Here is a 14,249-nt window from a genome sequence, read left to right on the forward strand (position 1 = left end):
TCCTGCTGGAACATTGTTTGGGGGAACCTTTGTGTAATGAATGCCTGCAATTGGCAGAAATGCAACTTAGTCTTCTTGTAGTATGCCATAATTTTTTGTACCAGTGATCAGCCATAGCCCTTTAAAGTTCACTTTCCAACTGTATCTTGTTCACTGAGTGACCATTCTGCTCAGAACCTTGGCCACTTTAAAATTAGTTGCAGAAGCATAGTAAAATCAAGCACATACTGTTGATATATTAGTTACGTGTGTGTGTGTGTGTGTGTGTGTGTGTGTGTGTGTGTGTGTGTGTGTGTCCCACCCTCTCCCCATCTGAGGTAGTTTACTTTTAAATGTGCCTATCTGCTGCTCAACACTATGGAATCAGTAGCTATACATTGTTTGACTGTTTTTTGCCCACTGCAGATTTTCCCTCATTTGAAAGACTTCAGTCTTTGCTAGACTAGGAATTATCAATAACTCGGGCCGGATCCAGCTGTTGGAGTTGGTGGTCGTGTGCTTGCTCGTGTGAATTGTGCTTGCTCGTGTGGATTAATGGTATGTGTGTGTGTTTTTCCGACGAACGCTGAGACCAAAAACTTGTTTGTAAATATTTTTAAATTGTGCCTGTCTGCAACTTAGCAATATATCTTTTCCTACATTGTCAAATTAATGTAAAAGAAACTTGTGTTTTCTCTCTTTCCTTCATGTTTGCACCATACCATTTAATAGTTACTTTCAGCAGAAAATTTTAACACACATATTTGGTTGCACATTCTATATTTTTTGTGAACACAGGACACTAACTTCAAGACTTTCAGATAATACTCTGATTGTACAAGTCAAAATCATACAAATAACAGAAGAAAAATTAACCTGCTTCATACCTAAGATTGAACTGGAAGATAAAAAAAGAGAAAACAAGTGACATAACAGTAAGAAACCACCACAAATTAAATTTAAAGTTTTGTTTCCCTTTTCTAACTGTACTTTGTCATTTTCAGAAATACTGTGACTAAAATATGCTGATTAGTAAATATGCCAACAATTTTTAATTAAAAAAATACTAAGAACTAATATGTAGGTGTGGTGGCAAATGAAAATACTATTTCAGTTTTACCTAAAAATTTATTCATTTAACAAGCCATAGCGCTCCAAAACAAAGTCTCTTTGGTTTTTAAGATAGACACTGTAACAGGGAACATTTTTTCCTTCAGTGCATTTCTCTTGAATTATTTGTGTTTGATTTTTCCAAAAGGAGATTCTATCCAGTAGCAGAAACAATTACAAATCTAGTTGAACACATGACAGGTTCTTATTTTGACAGTTTGAGACAAATCATATTCAAAATTCAAATTTTATATGAATTTCCTCATATCAACCATCTCTCTTCATTTATACGGTGCATTTTAAACGAATATACTTTTAACTATATAACAGTATTTACTACACATGTAATAGAGTACTATAAATTATAACTGTTGAATGTAGGATATATTTCATATCTATACTGAAACATCAATCAAATGGAATGTTAACTGTGGAGAATAGCATCATAGGCTTGGAAAACACCAGGTGCGACGTCAAGAGCTCTAGACTTCAGTGACAACTGCAACAGGGGAAGAAATAGTATAATGACAGTAAAAATAAGCCAATTCACAATGAAGTAAATGTAACACAGTGACATGACAATTATCAGGCTTTTAATACATACTGATAAGAGCTAATAATGTGATTAACCTTTTACACAATAATGTACTGAAAGTTCTATTTGATGATTACAAATTGTTTAGGAATAAAGTAGACGACTCACTGAAAGGCAGAAGTGCTGCTTTGTAAATAGGTACCCCATCCCAGACCCCCAACTCACCCCAGTACAATGATTGGTCAGGAAAGAGCAGACAGTCGACTAAGCACAATGTAGTTCAACAGGTGTGTGTGTGTGTGTGTGTGTGTGTGTGTGTGTGTGTGTGGGGGGGGGGGGGGTTGCGTGTGCATGTTTTTTTTTTTCTACAAGACTGAAAAAGGAAGTGCATTCCAAAAGCTAGCCAAGCTCTGTACCTTTCGCTTGTGTACCTGTCTAAGCACTGCTTCTGCCTTTCGCTGAGTTATCTCCTTTATTCCTAACTAATATATAATTCTCAACGTTTTACACATCTACATAATTTGTAACCTATCCCTGATGTTATTCAATCTGTATATTGAGCAAGCAGTAAAGGAAACAAAAGAAAAATTCGGAGTAGGTATTAAAATCCAGGGAGAAGATATAGAAACCGTGAGGTTCGCCGATGACATTTTAATTCTGCCAGAGACAGCAAAGAACTTGGAAGAGCAGTTGAACGGAATGGACTGTGTCTTGAAAGGAGGATCTGAGATGAACATCAACAAAAGCAAAACGAGGATGATGGAATGTAGTCTAATTAAGTCGTTTTTTTTTTTTTTTTTTTTGGGCGCAAAACTGCTATGGTCATCAGCGCCTGGTCTGTGACTTAGGGAAAGGTAAAAAACGAAAATGGAAACCAGCAGCAATGGGAACAACACTCAAAAAATTGGAGAAACTAAAAGCAGAAGGAAAGCTTAAAAAACCACTACAGAAAGGGGTTGGTTGTCCCCAAAAAGAGCTTCAAATGACTGACATCTCACTGGCACTAATAAACTCGAGAACGCGATCGGCCAAGCGCGTGTCATCTGCTAAAATGGACGATATATCAGGCGACAGCTGTAGATGGGCACGTAACACAGTAAAATAGGGGTACTCAAGTAAAAGGAGTCTTACCGTCCACAGCTGAGAGCAGTGGGGACAGAGTGGGGGAGGATCGCTGCTTAAAAGATGTCTATGGCTAAAAAGACAGTGCCCTATCCGGAGTCTAGTTAAATTTACCTCCCCCCGACGACGTGTTCGGGAGGACGAGGTCCAAGCACAGGGAAGAGCTTTCACGTCCCGCAATTTATTATGGGCAAGTGTCGACCAATCTGCGTGCCATAAAAGAACAACACGACGACATAAAACGCTCCGTAGATCGGTGAAGGGAATCGATCGAATAGCTGGCCGAAGAAGAGAGACTGCAGCCCTGGCTGCTATATCGGCCGCCTCATTTCCACAGATACCAACGTGTCCTGGGAGCCAGAGGAACGCCACCAAGACGCGCCCCAGGTGGAGCAAGCGCAGACAGTCCTGAATCCGGTGGACCAGAGGGTGGACAGGGTAGAGAGCTTGAAGACTGAGGAGAGAGCTGAGAGAATCTGAACAGATAACATACTGTATCCGCTGATGGCGGCGGATGTATTGGACAGCCTGGAGAACAGCGTAAAGCTCCGCAGTATACACCGAACACTGATCGGGAAGCCGAAATCGATTTGGGGTGTCACCAACAATATAGGCACTCCCTACACCTAATGATGTTTTCGAGCCATCAGTGTAAATAAATGTGACTTCCTTCATTTGTGCACAGAGCAGCAAATGCCCGACGATAAACAAGTGAAGGGGTACCATCCTTGGCAAATTGACAAAGGTCACGGAGCAGGCAGATCCGGGGACAGAGCTAAGGCGCTGCTGTACCCCAAGTTGTCAAGAAGGTTTTAGGCAAGCGGAAGGAAAGAGAATGGAGCAGTTGACGGAAGCGGACTCCCGGTGGTAGTAGGGAGGAAGGGCGGCCTGCATACCCTACATCCAAGGAGGCGTCAAAAAAAATGTCATGGGCTGGATTAGCAGGCATGGAAGACAGGTGGCTAGCATAACGACTCAGAAGGACTGCTTGCCGATTGGACAGCGGAGGTTCAGCATAAAGGCTTTCCACAGGGCTGGTGTAAAAAGCTCCAGACACTAAACGTAATCCACGGTGGTGGATAGAGTCGAGACGCCGAAGAATAGACGGCCGAGCAGAGGAGTAGACTATGCTTCCATAATCCAATTTCGAGCGCACTAAGGCGCGATAGAGGCGGAGAAGGACCGCTCGGTCCACTCCCCAGGAGGTACCATTCAGGACACGGAGGGTGTTGAGGGATCGCAGACAGCGAGCCGAAGGACAGGAAACGTGGGAGGACCAGCACAGTTTTCTGTGAAACACAAGACCCAAGAATTTAGCGACGTCTGAAAATGGAGGGTTGACAGGTCCGAGATGTAAGGAGGGAGGAAGAAACTCCTTACGTCGCCAAAAATTAACACAAACCGTCTTCCTGGGAGAAAAACGGAAGCCGGTTTCGATGCTCCAAGAGTGGAGGCGATCGAGACATCCTTGAAGACGACGTTCAAGAAGGCTGGTCCGTTGAGAGCTGTAGAGGATTGCAAAATCGTCGGCAAAGAGGGAGCCCAAGACATCAGGAAGGAGACCGTCCATAATTGGATTTATGGCAATGGCAAACAGTACAACACTTAGCACGGAGCCCTGGGGTACCCCGTTTTCTTGGGAGAAAGTACGGGAGAGAGTAGTGTTCACCCGCACTCTAAATGTGCGCTCTGCCATAAATTCGCGAAGAAAAAGGGGCAGTCGACCTCGAAAGCCCCAAGAGAACAGTGTGCGGAGGATGCCTGTCCTCCAACAGGTATCATATGCTCTCTCCAGATCAAAAAATATTGCTACTGTTTGGCATTTCCAGAGAAAATTGTTCATGATATAAGTGGAGAGAGCAACAAGATGGTCAACTGCAGAACGATGCTTTCGGAATCCGCATTGGGCAGGTGTTAAAAGACTGCGGGACTCCAGCCACCAAGGTAAACGACAATTCACCATACGCTCCAAAACCTTACATACACTCCTCATGAGAGAAATGGGGCGATAGGTAGAGGGGAGATGTTTGTCCTTTCCAGGTTTCGGAACAGGAACGACGATAGCTTCCCGCCATCGTCTGGGAAAAGTACTGTCCAAATTCGATTATAAAGGCGAAGGAGGTAACGCAGACTATGGGTTGATAAATGCAGCAACATTTGGATGTGGATACCATCCGGTCCTGGGGCAGAGGAGCGAGAAGAAGAGAGTGCATGTTGGAGTTCCCGCATGGAGAAAACAGTATTATAGCTTTCGCGATTTTGAGAGAAGAAAGCAAGAGGTTGCACTTCCGCTGCACGTTTCTTCGGGAGAAACGCTGGTGGTAATTTGAAGAGCTCGAAATCCCAGCAAAGTGTTGACCCAATGAGTTAGAAATTGTGACAGGGTCCACGTATCACGCGCGAGAGTGAGCCCAGAGACCGGGGAGAAACTAGGCACGCTTGATAACCGTCGAATCCGACTCGAAACTTCCGAGGAGGGAGTGAAGGTGTTAAATGAGCTTATAAAGAATTTCCAGCTTGCCTTCTTGCTATCACGGCCGACGCGACGGCATCGCGCACGGAACTGCTTATAGTTGATACAGTTGGCCGAAGTAGGATGGTGGCGTAAAACGCGAAGAGCACGTCGCCGCTCACGTATTGCGTCACGGCATGCCTCGTTCCACCAAGGAACTGGGGGGCACCGGGGCAATTCGGAGGTACGTCGTATTGAACGTTCCACAGCTGTATGAATAACGTCTAATATGTGTGACCTCATCGTCGACACTAGGAAAGCGATGGTCATCGAATGTCGCTACAGACGAAAAAGGTGTCCAATCGGCTTGGGCAAACTTCCAGCGTCTCGGGCGCATATATGGCAGTTGAGGCTGCAGCCTAAGGACACATGGAAAGTGGTCACTCGAGTGTGTATCATCAAGGGCGAACCATTCGAAGCGCCGAGCTAGCGGAACAGTACCGACCGCAAGGTCCAAATGAGATAAATTTGTCGTGGAGGCAGACAAAAATGTGGGGACCCCAGTGTTGAGGCAAACTAGATCCGCTTGGTGGAAGACGTCTAGCAATAGTGAGCCACATGGACAAGGATGTGGAGATCCCCAAAGCGGGTGGTGGGCATTGAAGTCCCCATCTAGCAAATAGGGAGGTGGAAGCTGACCAAGAAGATGAAGGAGATCAGCTCGTGCCATTGGTGTGGACGATGGAATGTATACAGTACAAAGAGAAAAGGTATATCCAGAAAGGGAAAGACGGACAGCGACAGCTTGGAAGGAAGTGTTTAAATGGATTGGGTGATAATGGAGAGTTTCATGGAGAAGAATCATGAGCCCTCCATGTGCTGGAGTGCCTTCAACAGAGGGGAGATCAAATCGGACGGACTGAGAATGGGGGAGAATAAAGCGGTCATGGGGACGCAGCTTTGTTTCCTGAAGACAAAAGATGACCGGCGAGTAGGATCGTAAGAGGATTGACAATTCATCCCGATTGGCTCGAATGCCGCAGATATTCCAGTGGATAATGGACATAGGGTGAACAGAAAATGGAGGAATGTGAAAAAGGTTGCAGTCAACTCAACAACTGCTCAGAGCTTGCGACCGACAGCATGGAATGGCATTTAGCCGAAGGCAGAAGATCCTGATCCATAGGTTGGTCAGGAGCAGCTCCTGCCACCAGCGACCGGCCGGTTGATCGGCCACCAGCAGTGCGCCTCGGCGACACAGAAGACGGCCGAGGGCGATTTCCGCTAGGTGGTGCTGTAGATGGGACACGCCTTGGCGGAGAAGGAGAGGAACTGGGTTTCTTAGTAGCCTTCTTGGAAATATGATGTTTAGATGAAGGAGGAACCGATGGTTGTGAAGTTGGGGTAAATGAAAAATCTTCACGAGTATGCTCTTTTTTCGAAGTCTTTGTGTCTGACTTTTGGGCTCGAGATTTAGCAGAACCCGAAGAAGGGTGAGCCATAGAGTGGGCAGGCGAAAGTGGTGAGGTTGAACGGGCGATCTTTGCGCTGGCCGATCTGACGACCGTGGCACTAAAGGTGAGGTCACAAGTCTGCGTGGCCACCTCCTTTGTTGGCCGAGGAGAAGCAAGGACAGTGCTGTATTTTTCTGTGTGAGGCACGATGGGCTGTCAACTGGCGAATAATTTTCGAGCAGCAAAGGTCGAAACCTTTTTCTTCACTCTGATTTCCTCGATGAGCTTTTCATCTTTAAAAACAGGGCAATCTCGAGAGGAAGCAGCATGGTCACCCATACAGTTGATGCAGTGAGGGGATGGAGGTGGACAAGCACCCTCATCGGCATCCTTTCCACACGGAACACATTTGGCCGGATTGGAACAGAACTGGCTGGAGTGATTGAACCGCTTACCGATAGCAACGCATACAGTTTGGGACGTAAGGGCGAACGGAAATTCTCATCGCCTGCTTTGATTTTCGATGGGAGTTGAACTTTGTCAAATGTCAAGAAGACAGTGCGGGTTGGAATGATGTTCGTGTCAACCCTTTTCATAACTCTATTAACAGCCGTTACGCCCCGGTCAGACAGGTATTGCTGAATTTCTTCGTCAGACAATCCATTGAGGGAGCGTGTATAAACAACTCCACGCGAGGAATTTAAAGTGCGGTGCGCTTCAACCCGGACAGGGAAGGTGTGAAGCAGTGAAGTACGCAGCAGTTTTTGTGCCTGGAGGGCACTGACTGTTTCTAACACCAAGGTGCCATTCCGTAATCTGGAACAAGACTTTACAGGACCTGCAATTGCTTCGACACCTTTCTGAATAATGAAAGGGTTGACCGTGGAGAAGCTGTGACCTTCGTCAGACCGAGAAACAACAAGGAACTGTGGCAACGATGGAAGAACTGTCTGTGGCTGAGACTCAGTGAACTTACGCTTGTGAGCAGACATAGTGGAAGGTGAGGAAACCATTGCGGAAGAATCCCCATGATTACTAGCGTCTCCGATGGCGCGCTCCTCCCTTGTGGGGGCCCTCTCTGAGGGCACTCCCGCCTTAGGTGATTGTTCACACCTCAGGTCACACCTCCCGACAAACGGACAGAGGGACCAATCGGCACTTTCGGAAGGTATCAGCTCGGGTAATCACCCCTCCCTGGGCCTGGCCATTACCAGGGGGTACGTACGTGTCCTACCTGTCTACCCGGGGTGGGGAATTACGCATTAACCCGTCACTGGCTAAGCATGGAAATGCGTGGGTCGGCCTTCAGACACGCACAGGGAGGAAAAAAGAGAAGGGGAAAAACAAAGAAAGGGAAAGGAAAGAAAAGAGGTCTGAAATGCCGCAGCGGAGAAAAGGGTAAAGAGAAGAGGTAAGGAAAAGAGAAGGACAAAGGAAGGATGAAGACAAAAGCAGAGAAAGCGAAGAATGTGTTACATTTTCGAACGTCCGTCTCCGGATGTAGGCACAAAACATATTCCCAGAGGGGGAGAAAGGGAAGGAAAGAGTTAGAGGTGAGGGGGTGCGAAGATGGGGGATAGGGAAGGATGCGGAAAAGGAAGGAGGGCCACATTAGCTAGGGGTCCCGTGCTCACTACGCACGTATCCACAAAAGAGTTGTGGACCCCCTGGGGGGAATTAAATCGGTTGATGCTGAGGGAATTAAATTAGGAAATGAAACACTTGAAGTAGTAAATGAGTTTTGCTATTTGGGGAGCAAAAAACTGATGATGGTCGAAGTAGAGAGGATATAAAATGTAGACTGGCAATGGCAAGGAAAGCGTTTCTGAAGAAGAGAAATTTGTTAACATCGAGTATAGATTTAAGTGTCAGGAAGTCATTTCTGAAAGTATTTGTATGGAGTGTAGCCATGTATGGAAGTGAAACATGGATGATAAATAGTTTGGACAAGAAGAGAATAGAAGCTTTTGAAATGTGGTGCTACAGAAGAATGCTGAAGATTAGATGGGTAGATCACATAACTAATGAGGAGGTATTGAATAGGATCGGGGAGAAGAGAAATTTGCGGCACAACTTGACAAGAAGAAGAGATCGGTTGGTAGGACATATTCTGAGGTATCAAGGGATCACCAATTTAGTATTGGGCAGCGTGGAGGGTAAAAATCGTAGAGGGAGACCAAGAGACGAATATGCTAAACAGATTCAGAAGGATGTAAGTTGCAGTAAGTACTGGGAGATGAAGAAACTTGCACAGGATATAGTAGCATGGAGAGCTGCATCAAACCAGTCTCAGGACTGAAGACCAATACAACAACATAATTTGATAAAACTTCTCAATTTTCACAAAAATTAATTATAATTCAGGGAACATGACAAACTGCCAAATATAAAAGTACGAGGGCTTGTTCAAAACTAATGCCTTCAAATTACTTATGTGAAAGCTCTTAAAGCTTCATAAATAAACCAAACTTTATTAACATCTTCATCTCTATTGTATGTATCGACACATTTATTCCTCAATGTAGTCACCCCATATTTTTCCAGACGAGAGACCCGTTTGTCAATACTGTCACTGTAGAATGCCTGATTTTGTTGATGGAGCCACAATCTCTCCACTTTACACCATTTCTGAACTATCAAAGTTAAGTCATCGGAGGTGTTCTTTACCATTTGGAAACACATGAAAATTGGCTTCGGCCAAGTCAGGATTTACAAAGAACGATCAATGACAGAGAACCCAAGGCATCTCATTGTTGCAGATGTCCCATGTGGACAAAATCTTTGAATTCAAAACTTTATTGTAGTACACCGTTGCTCAGGCACAGACAGTTATGTTACACAACCCATGCTACATACTGCTATTTGAAGCCTTCTACGGCAGAGAGCTGCAAATATGTAGATACAACGAATAAAGATGTAAATAACTTCATTTTATTTACAAAGCTTTAAGAGTTTTCACATTAAAAAAAATCAGAGGCATTACTTTTCAGCATGTCCTCATACCACAGATGACAAAGATTGCCATAAACAAGGGCCCGAGCTTTCGTTTTCAGTCTTTTCCCCTAGCTTTCACTTGGGTGTGGAAGCTTTCTTTTTTGTATCATCTTTACCTCATTTCACATCCCATACCTATTCTCACAATAAGTAGCAGAAAATGAATGAACAGATTTTTGGTACTTACAGTGATGTTAGGATTTCCTGGTTGAATCTTAAGCTCATTAAGAACCCATATTCCATTTGTCAGCTTGAGAGATTGGTAGAGCATGTCCTGACCTTCAACATTACGCTTTGCTATTGTGAAAACATTGTTTTGTTGCATTTTTTGCACCACTGCATCTGTGGATGAAATGAATTTTAAGCGACATTAATTCCCTGGGAAAAGTTTCTGATTCTGATTACATTTACTCCAGCAAATACTACAAAAAATTAAGTTTAATGTTTTCAGCTTACCAGCATTGCACTGCACATTTGTCAGATTATACTGAACTTCATTCTGAGCTGGAATGTCTTTCCATGTTGCAAGGAATACACGCTTGTCCATCTGCCCATCTTCAGTGAAGAAAACATTCATTGGTACCAAACAGGCAAAATAGAAAACGTCTATGTTGTTCTTTATAGCAACCTGGCAAATGAAAAACAAGTATTAGAAGTAAAATTAAATGAAACAGAAACAAAATTGTCAGCCTTCAAAAATTGAGTACAATTAAGCTCCCACAAGTTTATTGTGCAATTATGCTTCATGATATCTAATATGTAGAGCAATCAAATTCTGTGTTTCTTTAAGAATGTGGAAGTTGAGAAACATCAATAACAGAAATATGTTACATTTATAAAGAACAGAAAATTCTACCGAAACAGACACTGATGACAACGATTAAATATCATCCATGGACCATCTTCACACACTCATATCTGAATTTAAGAATTATCTTTTAAATTAAGTTGTTGTAAAGAAACTCACAAATAGTGGAGTACTGTGGCGAATAATTTCAACTACTTAGCATTTGGTGTCAGCAATATATCACATTAAACAATGTAGCTTATAAAGCGATGATTCGTTACAAAAACGATCATATTGTCAGTTAATAGATCATTTATAAACTTGTGTTACCCAAATTTTGGTGTAAGTGAACAGTGTATTTGGTGATTATAATTTTTTCCCTAAATATTTACAGGAGGCAGGTTTTGGTGCTAGAAACTTCAAAATTTTAAATTAAATATATCTGTGTAAAACAAACCCGTCTCAAGGTACTGGACTCTAATTATTCGAGTTTTTGGTAAATTTTATAGGACCGTTATATATCACTTAACATTTATTATTTAGCAATGGTAATTCAAATAACAGCAATAGAAACACACCTTGAGTCTGTGTGTAGAACAGTGGAGTTACACTGGCAGACAGCTGTGTTCCTCTGAGTCACATGTTAACTATTTTTAATCCCTTTATACAGAATCCACAAAACATTTTTCATTGAATGAACTCAGTATTTGAAGTGATTGATTAGAACAGTTCATCTGAATTATAAGGAGGTTTATCTTTGCATTTATGAGATTTTAATGGTATTAGAAGGCCTGTTTGTAGTGTGCCTAGCATTTTCACTTTAAGTAGGAAGAACACAATTCTATGCTTCTGAAATAAGTGGGTGCATACAACAGTACTTGCAAAGACTACTCTTACATCTGAGGGACTGGGTACAAGACTAAGGTTATCTTACATTGACAGCAACGTTATTTAACCAACAGAGCTGTCCACTGCAGCCTCTTCAGAATTGGTGGCAAAGGTATCAGTCAAGATATTCCAAACACACTAAAGAAATAACCCCTCAAGAGTCAATACTTGACAATAGATAAGTAGTACTTCTATTAAATTTTAGAAATACTTCTATGAAACTATCAATTGAAAATTTTAACCTTAACATATTCACTCATAATATTTTAATCTAACACTAAATCTCTCGGTTCAAAATAAAAAGATATCTGATATGTGGGTTACTCACCTGCTTCTTCAGATACAATTCACTGAATGCACTGGAATATCAGTGGCTTTACAGCAGAACTACCTTATCCTAAATACTCTGAAACTGATCATCTTACAATTCTGCTTTCAGAACGTGTAAAAATCATAACAATCTGTCAAAAAGAATACTGGTTAACGGAAGACCGTATACAAGTTTTAAATAATATTAATAATCTTAAGGTAGACAGCAGCTTTTGTAGCAGAAAGAAATCTTGTGGAGGCTCCTGCATTTTTATTGACTCTCCAGTATGTTATAAGGTAAGAGAAAATTTGAATAATTTAAATGAAGTGAATGTGTTTTAGAGTTGCTCTACAGAGTTGTTATCTGAATACAGTGATTATAGCAATTTATAGAATTTCTGTATGCTCTTTAACACAAGTGTTCTTAGCTAAATTCCACAATCTCTTGGGAAAAACTTCGACAAGTAAAAAAAAAAAAATTGTGATTGTAGCAGATTTCAACAAAAATATGTTACCTGAAAGCAGTGATTCTACAAAATTTTGCAGAAATCTGGTTTTAACTTAAACTTTTCTGGAGAGATTACAGCAGACCAATGACCTGCACTGATAACTTTATAACTAATTACCAATTTGAAAATGCAAATAAGTACTGCTAGACCTAGGTACTTAGGATCATTCAGCTCTGTTTCTTGACCTCCCAAAAGCAGACAAAGCCTCATGTATATAAAAAGGAATTTAAGAAAACATAATAGGGATTTATTCTACAATAAATTAAGTATTGTTAGCTAACCTGCAGGCCACTACAGTTCAAGTGTCAGACAAGGCAAATTGTTGAATTTTTTACAAGTATGTTTAATGGATCTTTTATCCTAGATGTTGTCAAGAGAAAGTGAGCAGTAAACTTAAATGGATTACACCAGAAATAAAAGTATATAGTGCCAGAAAGAGAACTATATAATGAGTTAAAACTGAACAGAAATCCTGATTTTGTAGAGCATGCAAAGTCTATACAGCAGTTTTCAGGAAGTTTGTAGTGGCAGCTAACAAATAATACATTTATCCTCAAACACAGAAATAAGACAAAAGTGTTTGGTCAGTCTTTCAGTCATAATTAGGAACCAATGTCAAAAGTCAAGAGATTTTGAAAATTAAATTTCAAAATCATATGATACATCCTGTTCAGATGTCAAATTGTTTCAAAGAATTCTTCTGAAATGTATCAAGTTCAGCTGTAGATATGGCAGCCAGTCGAGGCAAAACAAATTTCACAGGCTCCAAAAATAACCGAAATAAGTCTTGTGAAGAGTTTGAAAAATCACCCAAATGGATGTTGAAAATGAAGTACTCTCTAAAAAATAAAACCTCACCTGTATGGGATGAAATACCCTTCCTGTAAATAAGAATATCATTTCACAAACATTGTCAGTGGTTACAAACCAATCTTTCAAGCAGGTATGCTTTCCAAATATATTGAAATTGCTGAGATAAAACCAATATTCAAAAAGGGATTGGCTCAAGATATGTGGAATTATTGCTTTATCTCCCTTCTGCCAATCCTCTCAAAGTGTTTGAAAAGACTGTAGCAAGACAAATTCAAAAATTTCTTACTACAAATGAGATTTTACATAAAATCTGGATTCCATCAGGGAGAAAGCACAGTAAATGCCATCAAAGAGTTTACTAAAAAAGAGTTTTACATTAGAGGTCACAGGAATATTCTGTGGTCTGACAAAATCCTGATTCAGTGAACCCTTTCACTATTTCTCCGCAAATTACAGATATAAGAAATGACAACTAATTGTAACTTCAAATTCAAGCAATTACTCCTAGAACTGGAAAACAATTTCCCCAAGGAGCCCCACAAAATTCGATATTGGTCACTGTCTGTCCTTTTTCTACATAGACGACATATCACTTGCTATTGATGTTTATACAGTTTTATTTGCTCATGACATCAGTTTTAATTGAAAATGAGGTATCTGACAGAATTTCAGAAAGTGTCAAAAATGCTCCAAAAGAGCTTGAACCTTTGTTGTATCATAATGGACTAAAACTAAATGTAACAAATTAAAATGACGCAATATGAAGCTAAATTATTAGAATTGAGTGAAATGAAGGTAACCTATAATGATCAGGATTTCACAGAAGCAAACCGTGTGAAGTTCTTAGGTTTAATCATCTTGACAAAATCTAAATCGGAATCTATATATTGACTAATTAGCAAATGAACTCAACAGCTTAGCATCTGCAATGACTATTTTGGCAGTTTCTACAGACAAACACCAGAAAGGTAGACTTTCACTGTCATTTTGAGTCAGTTATTCGTTGTGGCATGATCTGGGAAATTCAACAAATATCATGAAACTCCTAGTATTACAAAAGAAAGCAATCTGAAATATTTCCAGAATGAGATTTTCACTCTGCAGCGTAGTGTGCGCTGATATGAAACTTCCTTGAAGATTAAAGCTGTGTGCCGGACCGAGACTCGAACTCAAGACCTTTACCTTTTGCGGTCAAGAGCACTTGCCCGCAAAAGGCAAAGGTCCCAAGTTCAAGTCTCGGTCTGGCACACAGTTTTAATCTGCCAGGAAGTTTCAATCTGGAATATGTGTGTTTCCA

General features: G+C 41.4%; 1 protein-coding gene across 1 annotated transcript in view; it reads right to left on the bottom strand.

Annotated features, from left to right (window-relative positions):
* Nucleotides 1-1,093: 1,093 nt before the first annotated feature.
* The window catches only part of LOC126203011 (AP-1 complex subunit beta-1), an 81,048-nt gene continuing 67,892 nt past the window's right edge, over nt 1,094-14,249 (bottom strand). The window contains exons 16-18 of the mRNA XM_049937213.1: nt 10,103-10,274; nt 9,834-9,988; nt 1,094-1,588 (exon numbers count right to left, since the gene is read on the bottom strand). Of these exons, the coding sequence (XP_049793170.1) occupies nt 1,514-1,588; nt 9,834-9,988; nt 10,103-10,274 (402 nt within the window). The 3' untranslated portion in view covers nt 1,094-1,513. The remainder of the gene's footprint in view (nt 1,589-9,833; nt 9,989-10,102; nt 10,275-14,249) is intronic.

The sequence above is a fragment of the Schistocerca nitens genome, chromosome 9, assembly GCF_023898315.1.
Source record: "Schistocerca nitens isolate TAMUIC-IGC-003100 chromosome 9, iqSchNite1.1, whole genome shotgun sequence".
NCBI lineage: Eukaryota > Metazoa > Arthropoda > Insecta > Orthoptera > Acrididae > Schistocerca > Schistocerca nitens.